Consider the following 13,339-nt stretch of genomic DNA (forward strand, 5'->3'; position numbering starts at 1 on the left):
AAGTTTAGAAAAATTACTGGTTATTACATTATTATTGACTATGACTCAGGCAAAACAAGATTACAGCTAAATATGAGAGGTGAAATTTTTAAGACAGTTTTTAAGTCTGAAGTTCTAAAGATTAAAGTAACTAGTTGCTGGCTTTTCTCATTGAGCTCATTTGAAATAAAAATTGTTTGAGAAATTATCTCTAATTCATTTATTGAGAGAGAGAAGCTTTGATTGCAACATTTAGCATTGGAAAGCCACAAATGAACCTAAACCATTATTTCAAGAAGTACTTATGGATGACAAGGATACTTCCAAGCAGGAGAGAATAAATTACAACATAATTTTAAAGCTGAAATAAAGATCTGAAAATATAGTTTATTTTCAGCGTGGAATACTTTTCAAGTAAAATCTGAAGGTTCTTCTAATTTTTTTCCTTCTCTTTTCTATATTGCCTTGCTCTGATTCATCATTTCTCCTCTAGAATAATATGTATAACATTTAAAAAAAATATGTAGTACATTTGCAAGAAAGCATGCCTCTTAGGAAGAAAAAATCAAAAGCTTTGTTGTAAACACAGTGCTGTTCATTGTTCATTTCTGTGTCTGGAAAGAAACTCCCTTTTCTCCTGCAACATATGCTAATGACATGTACTTTAAGGCCAATTTAATGTTCTGTTTCTAATTATTTCTTATAGGAGCTGCAGCTGGAACATGCAAGGCAAGCCTTTGCCCTGAAAGATAAAAGCAAAAGTGGAGTGATCACTGGACTAGATTTCAGTGACATTATGGTTACTATTCGGTCCCACATGCTCACTCCTTTTGTGGAGGAAAACTTAGTTTCAGTAAGTAAAGAGCAAGTACTTTGATTTTCTCAGGATGGAAATGTAGTTCAAGAGAATGTTTCCTTATCTACAGCTTTAATTCTTTGCCTCTATGCCAGGTATTCTGATGAATAGTCTAGTCTGATTTCCAAGTGTAGCCTAGACCTGCTAAGCCCTTTAGGTTCAGATTTCCTTACGTGGAAATTAAGGCTTGTGTGTGTAGAGCGCTGGATAACCCATAAATAATGGATTATGTGTTAATTTCATGGATATAGGGGGGGTCGCTTTATGGAAGAACCTTGTTCCAATATTGATAAACATACCCTTTAATTGGGAAATAAAAGAAGATGAATTGCTAGAGCCTTTTTGTTGCTAGACCCCTCCATCTCTAGATTATAAACTCCTTAAAGGCAGGGACTGCCTTTCTTTTTATTATTTGTATCCCCAGTGCTTAGCACAGTACCTACCACAAAGTAGATGCTTAATGATGTTTATTGGATTAAATTGGATTGAGTGAAGTACTTTGCTCTCCAAACCCCATATAAATTTATTTATAGGCATTACATGACATTGATTAGCACTTACCTCTGGTTCTTTAGGTCTCATAAAGTCACTGCCTTTGGATCCTGGGTTCCCTTACCTCGAGCCACCTAACTCCTATTCACTTCAGTTCTTATAGAGCACAGCTTGCTAAACAGCAAGGGTGTGCTTTCTTCATTGCCTGTAAAGTTGTTTCAACTACAGCTATTTAAAGCTAACATCTTACTCTCACCCTTTTCTCCTTTTTTTCTTTCATTCAATCACCAAATATCTATTAAGTGCCTATTGTGGGCAAGGTCTTGCTCCTTACTACATATTTACAAAGATAAATAAAATGTGGTCTTGCCCCCACAGACAAGGTGATACATGAGTTCTAAGAGTAGAAAAGGCTGGGGAACAAGAGTGGTAGTATTGGGCATTTGAGCTGAGCCTTAAATGGTGGACAGAGTTGAAGGAATGGCATGAACAAAGATTTCAGAGTAAGAAATTTGGGGGTATAGTGAATAGTTCAATTTGTGTAGTAGACAGTGGAGAAACATTGATGTTTTTTGAATAGTGAATCGTTGTCAGAGAGGAGAATCAACAATTGTTCTGGCAATGCTGTGTAGAATGAATTAGAATGGGGAGAGATTGGCTAGTTAGGCTATTGTAAGAGTCTATGTAAGAGGTAATAACATAATATGAAACTTTACTTCCTATTGCAACTCTTGGTTTGGAAGAAGTAAATAAGGCTGTAGATTAGGGAGTCAAATTATTTTTCTCAGTGGACCATGTTCCTTACTTCTTCCCTTCCTTTGGCCACCACTACCTCACTAGACTTATTGAGGCCCAAATGTTGGAGCTCTGTTTCCAGTATTTGTTAGTGTAGGGACAGTGTGTCTCCTGTTTACCTTCATTTAGCCTCTGTGGTCACAGCAGAAGATATATTGAGTTAGGAAAGCCTACATTCATGTAGGCAGCAGTTTGGCATTGACCTTTTACCCTTGTCCTTCCCTCTATGTGCCATTTAGCTATTTCATATGCCAAAAATGGCACCCAGTGCCCATCTATGGTCTAGACATTGCTCATTATTCTGTTAAACTACCAAGCTCTGAAAAATAGCCAGTTGAATTATTCATGGATCAAGTTTTCCCCAAGTCTGGTTGTAAATGCAGAAATAGATTTAGACTCATTTTCACATAAATTGCAAGTAGCTGAACATGTTAGATTTTCAGGCACTTCCTCTGAAGTGACCCTCCCTCACTTGTCTGTTTTCTTGTGCATGCCTTATACATATGTGTACGTTTTTGATCACTTCTTGTTTTACATGGAAAGAGGCCAGTGAGGCCTTTTGTTGTTTCAGCTGAAGGTCATTATCTTTGCTTTACACTGGGGTAGAAAGATCAACTCCTGTTCTTTTTCTCCAGTGAATTTGAACAGGATACGTGCCACTTCTTACATATTCTACACCATCCCCTCCTCTGTCCCCCAAAACAAAGAAAAGAGGGGGAGGGGGAGGCCCCCAAGGGAAGGATTTGATTCTTTGGGGCAAAGAAACACTTTCAGTAAGCAGTTCATTTAACTTCCAACTTGGTTGTGAATTAGAACTTTTTGAGATCCAGAGCTTGAAAGCTACTGGAACTTGTCACCCAGTCCCCCTTGGATGTAAGTCATTCAAGTCCTTTTGGTATGTGACTGGTGCCTCAACTTACGTTAAAGAGATGGCCTCTAATTTGGGTCCAGGTGCACTTTTAGATGAGGTGGGAGGCACTTGTGTTGCAGTTACCTGTGCTTTTTTCTCTACACCAATAATTTCTGGGATCAAAACAATCATCCTGATGACTTTGTAAGCATCCCTTTGAATTTAGAATATTTGCTCCTACAACACAGTCAATCTTGGTTTACATCCATTTTGTAATTCACGCTTTTGTAAACCTGAAGTTGGTTTATAAAGTGGGTGGGTATAGGGGAAGTCATCTCCTCACCCAGCAACAACAATGAAGGTTTTTCCTTCTCTTAGTCCAGAGGGCAGATGGGAGTTCTCTGTAGGGCCTAGGGCCAAATATTTCTCCCTGCCAATTAAAAAAATTTTGTAACCATACTTCACACAGCATTTTTAATGTACTTATAGCAGGGAAAAGAGCAGTGAATTTGAAGTCAGAGGATCTGAGTTTGAATTCTGTCTCTGCTTGTTACTTACCTGTATGACCTGGGGCAAGTCATTTTAATCTCTCCTTGGTTTCGATTTCCTTGTCCATAAAATTACAAAGATTGTACTAGAAGAGGCACAAATAACAAAACAAAATATAACATGAACAAGGTAATACCTGAGTTCTAAGTAGAAAGAAGGGTGAGGAACAAGGGAGGTCATGCTGGGCTTTTGAGCTGAGTTTCGAATGATAGAAACAGAGAGTGTTTCCCCCACTCCAGAGCTGGAAAGTGTGGCATGTGTTTGAGTCTCTTCCAGTTCTAAAATCCTATTCTATGTTTCAGGACCTAAGTGCAGAATTAAGATGTTAAGATAAAATTATAGCAACAGTCTTTTTTTTTAAAAATAGGATAATATTGTTTTAAAAGTCTTAAAATCTTGAAAAATGTATTAATGTGAAGAAAAGTATTTTATAAGATGCTACTTAGATTGTTCCCTGAAGGTCAGCAGACTGGAGTTTAGTTGGATCAGAGCAGACAAGTAGTTCTGTGGATGAGTGCTAGCCAAGAAATGTTTAACAGAAATGATTTTCCCATATTGTGAATTCTATTTGCTAGTTCTGACCTTACAGATGAACCATGAAGTCCAGCTGCCTAATGTTGCCTTTATTCCTTAAAGCCTAAAATGCAAAGGGTTCCCCTTAGGGCAAGAGAACACTCCCCACCCCTCCCCCTGGCTTTTTTTTTAAGCACGACAACTTCCTTATCCTTATGGATTAGTTCTTTTCAGAATAATGATCAAATTCTAGCAAAGTCCAAGTCGGGTGAAAATGCATTTTTTTTTCCTATGTCGTTTCATTTCTAGGCAGCTGGTGGAAGTATTGCCCACCAGGTTAGCTTCTCTTACTTCAATGCATTTAACTCCCTACTAAATAACATGGAACTTGTTCGTAAGATATACAGCACTCTAGCTGGCACAAGGAAAGATGTTGAAGTCACAAAGGGTAAGTTTTATTGTTTTTTGTTGTTAAGGTCTTTACATTTTCCATTTAGTCTTCCATAGAAAATGGTTAAGTTTACTATCCTAATGTTGGGTTTGGGAGAGTCTGTGCTCTCCCAGGTGAGCTTCATGCCCCACAATGAGATAGTAACGGTGAAGAACGGAGGAAAGGAGCTATCAGGTCTCTGAAAGGAACCTTGGGCTAAGCTGTAAAGCAAGGCAGTGATGCTGCAAGAGCAAAATGTTTGGACTGGGGTGTCAGGTCTGTAGATGGAACTACGGATTTGAAAGAATCATGGTGGTATGTTGGGCAACAGTGACTATTGCCTTGTTATTGTGTCTTAGGAAGGTAACTCCTTTTAAAAATTCTATTAGGGAGACTTAGATGAGTGGAAAAGAGCTAGTCATTTTTACCTGTGACTCTTGAAACCAAAGGGCATGCTAAAGAAAGAATTTTAGCTTGATGCTGTTCACCTTTGATAATCCCAGCATGGTAACATTTTTCATTTTTGTGGTAATTTAGTAATGCACAAATAATTCTTAAATAGATGTTTGGGTCTTTTAGTTCAACAGACATTTATTAAGTATCTCTTCTGGGCTAGACATTTGGGAAACAAAGATGAAAGCAAACAGTCCCAGCCCCTGTGCAGCTTACATTCTACTGGAGAGGAAGTTGAGGATATGATATATATAATTCAATACATATTTATTCGATGCCCACTGGGCTAGGCATAGGGGGTATAAAGATAAAAATGAAACAGTCCTTCCTCAGGGAGTTGACATTCTACTAGGGGAATACAACTTGTACACAGAGAAGTAACTACAAAGTTATTTCTTGGTGGAGGGAGAGTACTAACAATGGTAGACTGGAATGAGAAATGGCCTCAGGTGTTGTTTGAGTTGGGTCTTGAAAGAAGCAAGGGATTCCAAGAAGAATCCATACACAGATAAGTATATGAAAGGTAGGAAGTTTGGGGAGGGGCAAAGGAGGTATCTAAAATGCTCTAGGAATATTTGATTTAATTTTAATTTTTTTCAGTTACATGTAAACAAAAATTTTTAACATCTCTTTGAGATGGCAAGCAATTGGATATAGATTTACATGTGCAGTCATGCAAAATATTTCCATATTAGCCATATTGCAAAAGAAAACAGACCCCAAAACCAAGAATAATAAAGAAAGAAGAAAAAGTTATGCTTCAATCTGCATTTAGACTCCCATCAGTTCTAGGAATGTTTGAGGAGGAAAACTATATTTTTCTCTGTGCATATGTATGTGTGTAAATGTTTAAATTCAGGTATAGTGTTTGTTGTTTTGGTTATTGTTATTCAAAGTGCTGTATACCCTTAGCTTCCAGATTGCATTAACATAAAGTAAGAGTGTGGTATGTGTGCTACAAATTTAAAGACTATTTATCTTGTTCCTCAAACAGAGGAATTTGCCCAAAGTGCGATAAGATATGGACAAGTTACACCATTGGAAATTGATATTTTGTACCAGCTTGCTGACCTGTACAACGCCACTGGGTAACTATTACAATAATGGGATATTTATTTTATAAGGCAACAGTTTTAAAACTCCATGTAGATGTTGGTTGTATATCTTATGAGAAAGTAAATAATGGTCTGTAGAACTTCAGTGGGTGTGAGCTGAATTAAGGAGTCAGTTGTCTGCTCCTCTTGTACCTAAGTTGTTGTCCAAGTGTTCATAAAGACAGAGAAATCAGGGGCTCTATTCTATGGACTGGGTCTTCTTTTCTATGACTTTGCTTATCCTTTAGGGGACGAGGTACAAAGAAGAAGTGGAGTTGGGACTGGAACCTCTGAGTTCTAGTCTGTGCTAAAGAAAGGAAGAAAGTATTATAGATTTACTATCAGAAGGTGTTATGAATAAGGTATCTATGGAACTTGACCCTTATTCAAAGAAGAGAGAATCTTCTGTGATGAGTGGTCATGTGTTCATTGTTCTCTCAGGGGACAACGTTAGCTCATTTTTGAGGTGGAGGCAGACAATATTTTACATGCAACAGAAACCAAACTACAGTAATGTTGTGTGACTTATCAAGGCACCAAAGGATTTAAAAGTAAAATATGTTCAATTCCCAGTGGGATAAAGGAATTATATCCTATTAAAATGGTCTAACTTTTGAAAGTGAACCTCTCTTGCTCATACCTAGTGGCTCTTTATTCCTAGAACTGCTATATATTTTAATTCTCATTAGAAAAGGCACAAAAATTAAGTCAGCTTCAAATTTTTTTAGTCAGCCAGAATTCTCTTATCCCTAAGATAATCTAGTTAGGTTTATTTTTGGATACTCAATATAGAAAGTAGGACCTAGTGCTAGGATCTGCGTAATAACTTGCATTCTCCCCTGAGATTTGTGTATACATGTAATCTGTTGCTTCAGAAGGACAGAATGTTCAGGCAAGAGAAGTGATGGTTGCTATTTATCTATTAGCATGCAATAGAAAGAGCCCTGATCTGGAAGTTATGAGACTTGGGTTTTTGTCCAGGCTTTGTCATCATCTGTCATTGTGACCCTGGGCAAGTCATTTAAAGATTCTGAATCTAAGCTTTCTTAGCTATAAAATGGGCTAGAGTATTTTTAAAGTCTTGTCCAGATCGGTAATTCTCAGTCTTCTTTTTCACCTGCATAAATGTAATTTATTTTTCTGCTCTGTGTATGTCAGAGCTGTTACAAACTTGTTTTTGTGAGTCTAATGTTTTAAGATACCTTGAGGACAAAAAAAGGTAGTTCTTAAAGTATGACTTAAAAGGGTCTTCTAAGTCAGTACTGTCAAACTTAATTAGAAACCTAGGCCTAATATTGACTTAGAAAATCACAAATTAACATTATCTATACTGTATTGTATTTTTTTCTTTTGATAAATATTTCCCAATAACATTTTAATCTGGTTTAGACAACACTCAGAATTTTTGGACTACATGGGCAAGGGAGCATAAGTTTAACGCTTCTGTTTTAAGTGATTGGCAAAATAGACTCTTGCAGTAATGATGTGCTTAATATAGTAATGTCTTTATGTTGATTTCTAACATAAATTCAGCTTGATTCAGCAAACCTTAATCACCTACTATATGCAGAATGTATGATATACTTCGTTAGGGTCTCTTCTAAAGCAAAGCCCTTTATGATATAATTCCCCATTGTTTATATTGAAAGTTTTGTTTGTTTTTGTGCTGTAGTAAGTAAAGATTTTTTACTCCAGTGGTTTATATTTGTTGTTTAATCTAACAATTATTTCTCTTCTATGTTCTCACCTGAAGGCGTTTGACTTTGGCAGATATTGAGAGAATAGCACCGTTGGCTGAAGGTGCCTTACCTTACAACCTGGCAGAACTTCAGAGGCAGGTAGGAGGAATCCCATAAATATAATGACTTTTTAAAATGCTGAAAGAGCAAGTTAATGAAGGTATAAAGCTTCTGGATGTTTGTTGTGAAAATTAATATTCTGCTTCCCATAAAGAGACTTTCACTTTGCTCAAAGGATCAAGTTTTTTTTCTTTAAATTCCTTTTCTTCTTTTCCCCACCCACACATCCAGGAAAAATTCTGATAAAGGGACAAGGCTTATGTTTTTGTTTTTCCCCCTTTAACTTATTAAAATAAGGAAAATACCAGCACAAACACACATAGAATTGATCTCTCTGGGATTAGCAATCTTTTTCTTTCAGCTGTCTAGTCATGTTTAAAGGTTAGTGTTATTAAGTTCACTTTGTATAATTAAGTTGACATTTATATATTATTTAAAAAAAAGACACAACACAACCCAAAACGTTACTACTGTATGAAATAAGTTTTTCGATGAGTGTGTTTTGTAAGACTACTTGTGAACAGATGAGTGTGTATACACACACACACATACATGTATATACATGGAAAAACCAAATGATGTCTATATTCATGAATTGTAGATATAATCATGACTATCATTAAATAATTTGAAACCTTTAATTTTTTTCTATTTTAAAAAGGCTTAATATAACATCTTCTAATTCCTATAAGTGTAACCTAATTCCAATCTATTTCACAAATATTTCCTTAAAGGGTTGAGTTGAATTATTTTAATTTTAAAACCTCAACTTTATATTATAATTCATCTCGATCTATGTTCCTTCTTTTTTGTAGCACCTGAAAGTTTGCTATAGTAGAATATATTAAATTTTAAGATGATAAGAGATACCCAGAAAGTGAGAGCTTTGTTGGAAGATGGACAGAAATTATCTTTTTGGTTGTTTTCCAGTTTGAGTACAGATTCTCACAGTGCCTATCAAAATACTCTGGGAGTTAGTGTTGTCTCCAGTGGGCAGTTGAAATCACAGGAGTGAAGAGGAGAAAGTAGAAAATAAATGGGACTTAATAGAACAAAATACCTGTCCCTTCTGAGAATAGAGAGTAGAGATCTGCTCAGAATTTTTGGCTGCAAAGGAAACTATCTATCTATCTGTCTACCTATTTATCTATGAATATATTTAATTGTTTTTTTAAAACAATATACACTAGATTTTTTTTAAGGTCCTGATGCTGCTCTGAGTCTCTTACCCATAGCATAGTGGAAAGTTTCTTTGGAGGTCTGAGAAATGCTTTGCAATTTCTGGCGCCTCATGTCTAGATATCTCCTATCTCATTTACATTAGGAAAATTATGTAATTACTGTTCCTGGCATGAATTGGCTTCTGAAGACAGGTTCAGAGATGAATTACCAGCATTTTCTGGCAACTCAGATGCTTTCTAGCTGTTGGAGATCTAAACAAAGGTTCTAGGCCATTTGTAGTAGGGCCCTTTGGGGGCATCCAGGAAGAGGCCTGAGCATTTGTTCCATTCTTCCCATTGTTCAACTGGTACTGATGATCCCCACTATCTATTCTAAGAGCTTCCCCTACCTGTGTGCCATTTCCTTAGCATCAAAAAGGTTGGGAAATGCATTTTGAAGAAGAACCAATGTCACTTTGATTCATGATATGATTTTTAGTTTTTTGTGCAACAAGTTACAAAAATAATTGGACATATCTGAGATCATACAAGCAGATTTGGAACAAGTGTACCTTATTCCATAGGATTATAGGTGGGATTTAAATTTATGCTATAGCTATGGGAATGAATTTTTGAGTAGTATCAATAGATTCCATCTTAGAGTTGCCACCTTTGTCTCCTTTATTTCCATACAGTATTTGTGGTTACCAATTCCTTAATAGCAGAGACATCCATTTTTTGTGTTTGTATCCCCACTGCCTGTCATGGTACTTTGTATATAGTAGTTGCTAAATAAATACTTGTTAAAATAAGCTAGGAATAAGGTGAAATAATCTACAGATTGGTCTAAATAGTTTTTGGAAACCACTATATCAAATACAACCTTCTCTCTAGTCTTTACAACAAAGAGTCTTCAGTTTGGATAGTTTACCTAATATTGAACCAGCTCTGCATTCCTGATATAAATCCCACCTGGTCATAGTGTGTGAGCTTTGCAATATATTGCTGTAGTCTCCTTGCTAGTATTTTATTTAAAATTTTTGCCCAACTATTCACTAGGGAAATTGACCTGTAGTTTTCTTTTTCTGTTTTTGCTCTCAGTGATTTAGGTGTCAAGACTATATTTGTGTCATGAAAGGAATTTGGTAGGACTCCTTCTTTACCTATTTTTTTCCCCAATAGTTTATATAGTATTGGGTTTAAATGGTCCTTAAATGTTTTGTAGAATTCACTTGCAAATTCATATAGTCCTAAGAGTTTTTTCTTATGGAGCTCATTTATGGCTTGTTCAATTTCTTTTTCTGCCTAGTGTTATTTAAGTATTCTATTCTGTTCTGTTAATCTGGGAAGTTGGTATTTTTGTAAATATTCATTCATTTCATTTAGATTGTCAGTTTTTCTGGCATATAATTGGGCAAAATAACTCTTAATAATTGCTTTAATTTCATCTTCATTGGTGGTGTATTTACCCTTTTCATTTTTTCATACTAGTAATTTGGTTTTCCTTTTTTTTAAAATAAGATTAACCAATGGTTTATCTATTTTATTGATTCTTTCATAAAACCAGATCTTAGTTTTACTGCTAGTTCAATGTTGTTTTTAACTTTCAATTTTATTCCTCTCTCCTTTGATTTTTAGGAATTCCATAATGGTATTTAATTGGGGATTTTTAGTTTGTTCTTTTTCTAGTTTTTTAAATTGCATGCCTAATTTATTGATCTGCTCTTTCTTTTATTGATGTATGCATTTAGAGATAGAAATTTTCCCATAAGCACTGCTTTGGCTATAACCTACAAATTTTGGAATGTTGTCTCGTTATTGTCATTCTCTTTAATGAAATTATTGTTTCTATGATTTATTCTTTGACCTACTCATCTTTTGGGATTAAATTATTTAGTTTCCAATTAATTTTTAATGTATGCTTTGGTGGCCCTTTATTGGATGTGATTTTTATTGCATTATGGTCTAAAAAGGATGCATTTAATATTTCTGTTTTTCTGCATTTGTTTGTGAGGTTTTTTATGCCCTAATCAATGGTCAGTTTTTGTGAAGGTGCCATGTACAGCTGAGAAGAAAGGTATATTCCTTTCTATTCCTGTTCAGTTTTCTGCAGAGCTCTAGCATATCTAACTTTTCTGAAATTCTATTCATCTACTTAATTTGTTTCCTATATATTTTATGGTTAGATTTATCTAGTACTTAGAGGGGGAAGTTGAGGTCTATTCTAGTGTATAGTTTTACTGTCTATTTCCTCCTGTAACTAATTTACCTTTCTTTTAAGAATTTGGATGCTATACCATTTGGTGCATGTATTTTTGGTGTTCATTGTCTATGTTGCCTTTTAGCAAGATGTAGTATCCCTGTTTATCTCTTTTAATTAGGTCTATTTTTTGCTTTTGCTTCCTTTGAGATCTTGATTGCTACCCCTCCCTTTTTCACTTGAGCTGAAGCATAATAGATTCTGTTCCAGCTCTTTGTTTTAACTCTGTGTATATCTCTTTGTTTCAAATGTGTTTACTGTAAACAGCATATTGTTGGATTTTAGTTTCTAATCTATTCTGCTATCTGCTTCTGTTTTATGGGTCAATTTGTTCCATTCACATTCACAGTTATAATTATGATAACTGTGCATTTCCCTCCATCCTGTTGTCTTCTGTTCTCTCTCTCCCAGAAAAATATCTTGAGTTCATAAATCTAAAGCTGGGTGGACCTCAGACCACCTTTTCTCATATTGCCTAAGGTTTTTCTCATTTCACCTCATTATATTACTTGAACTTCTGTTAATTTCATGTTATAGGTATTCTCTTTTCTTAGTATTTTAAAAAATTATAACTGTAGAACCACTACCAATACAGAGGTCTTATACCATAGCCTTATTGTGAAGTGAACAGAGGTTGTAGGCTCTGTCAGCTCCTTTCATACTAGAAAGACTTTAAATATAGACCTGTAAATGGACAGTACTTTTTTTGGCTAAAGTATTTTTTTTAGCTTCACTGCATTCAGAGGATCCTCACTAGATTGTCCATAGGTTGATGAATTTGTCAGTCATAGCATCTCCTGAAGACCATGTCTATTACATTTCAGTGGTCCTTTTGTTAGAAGAAATATTCATCCACACTGATGAAATTACAGATTATTAAAATATTGAAGTATTGTTACTTCTGTTGTGTATGTATTTATTCTCAGTGTGTAAATTCTTCTTTTGTTTCTGTTTACTCTTCAGTGCTTTACGTATATTTTTTTAAAGACAATATAAAAGAACTGAGGGTGGGGTATGGATGGATATGAGAATGATGGACTTCTGCAGTGATATGGTATGAAGATGGCCTGGAAATGTTGTGGGGGGGCTATTAGACTAGATAAGGTGAAGGTTCCCCTATCAGAGTCCTGCATCCCAAAAGTGGAGTACTAAGTTTTCTTAGGGTAAAGATGAAGATGATTGCCACAATATGGACACCATAGTGTGGAGATGTTGAAGAAGTGGTATGGGGGCCTGTATCTATACAAGATAAAGTGAAGACTTACCAATCAGAGCCTGGCATCCCAGGGGTAGAGTACAAAAGTTCAGATAAGGGGAAGATAAGATGGGTGACTCATATGTTTTCTCTTCTTTCTGTAGCCACCAGGTGAATCATTTTTTATTGCATTTTATAGTACTTCTTTGAGATAGGCGATTGTTTCATCTTTTTCAGCCTCCTCAGTTTCTGCTCTTCTGTACTCAATAAAATGTTTGTTTGTTTATTTTTAAATTTTATCGATATCTTTTATTTTTTGCACCACAGTTTTTATTCTGTTTCTCCTCCACCTCCAACAACCTCCCTCTAGTAACAAAGAAAAAAAAAGTTAAGCAAAGATGAGTAACTGCACTTTAAGAAGAATTTCATCCTTATATTCTACCTCTTTTTGGAGAAGAGCAAAATGTATTTAAATATCTGTTCTCTATGACCAAGATTGTCCATTAATTTGGGTTTGGCTACCCTTTCATGTTGTTTTAATTTACATTATTATAGCTTTTTTAAAATTGTAGTTATTTTTTAAAAATTTGCTTTAATTAGCCAGTATCCACCTTCTCACTCTCCCACCAACTCTCTCTCCCCAAATTAAAGACGCAAGAAAAACAAAATCCATTTCAAACATTCATAGTCAATCAAAACAAATTTTCACATGACCATGTCCAAAAAACAGTGTCTCTTTTTGTACCTTTCTATCAGGAGATGGGTGGTATGATTTAGTCAATGAATCAATCAATAAATATTCATTAAGTGTCTGCTATTGCCAGGTACTGAACTAAAGGCTAAGGCAAAAACAAAACAGAACAAAAAAACAGAGGCAAAAGTCAATTCATTCCCTCAAGGAGTTCACAATCTAA

At 35.4% G+C, this 13,339-nt stretch overlaps 1 protein-coding gene across 2 annotated transcripts in view; it reads left to right on the plus strand.

The window, feature by feature from the left end:
- Window positions 1-13,339, plus strand: part of SLC25A12 (solute carrier family 25 member 12) — a 107,833-nt gene that overhangs the window by 40,896 nt on the left and 53,598 nt on the right. For both annotated transcript variants that reach the window (XM_020990961.2, XM_020990963.2), the window contains 4 exons: window positions 686-832; window positions 4,344-4,482; window positions 5,912-6,005; window positions 7,765-7,849. In XM_020990961.2, coding sequence (XP_020846620.1) covers window positions 686-832; window positions 4,344-4,482; window positions 5,912-6,005; window positions 7,765-7,849 — 465 coding nt within the window. The remainder of the gene's footprint in view (window positions 1-685; window positions 833-4,343; window positions 4,483-5,911; window positions 6,006-7,764; window positions 7,850-13,339) is intronic.

The sequence above is a fragment of the Phascolarctos cinereus genome, unplaced genomic scaffold, assembly GCF_003287225.1.
Source record: "Phascolarctos cinereus isolate Bilbo 61053 unplaced genomic scaffold, phaCin_HiC Scaffold_726;HRSCAF=1367, whole genome shotgun sequence".
In the NCBI taxonomy this organism is placed as follows: domain Eukaryota; kingdom Metazoa; phylum Chordata; class Mammalia; order Diprotodontia; family Phascolarctidae; genus Phascolarctos; species Phascolarctos cinereus.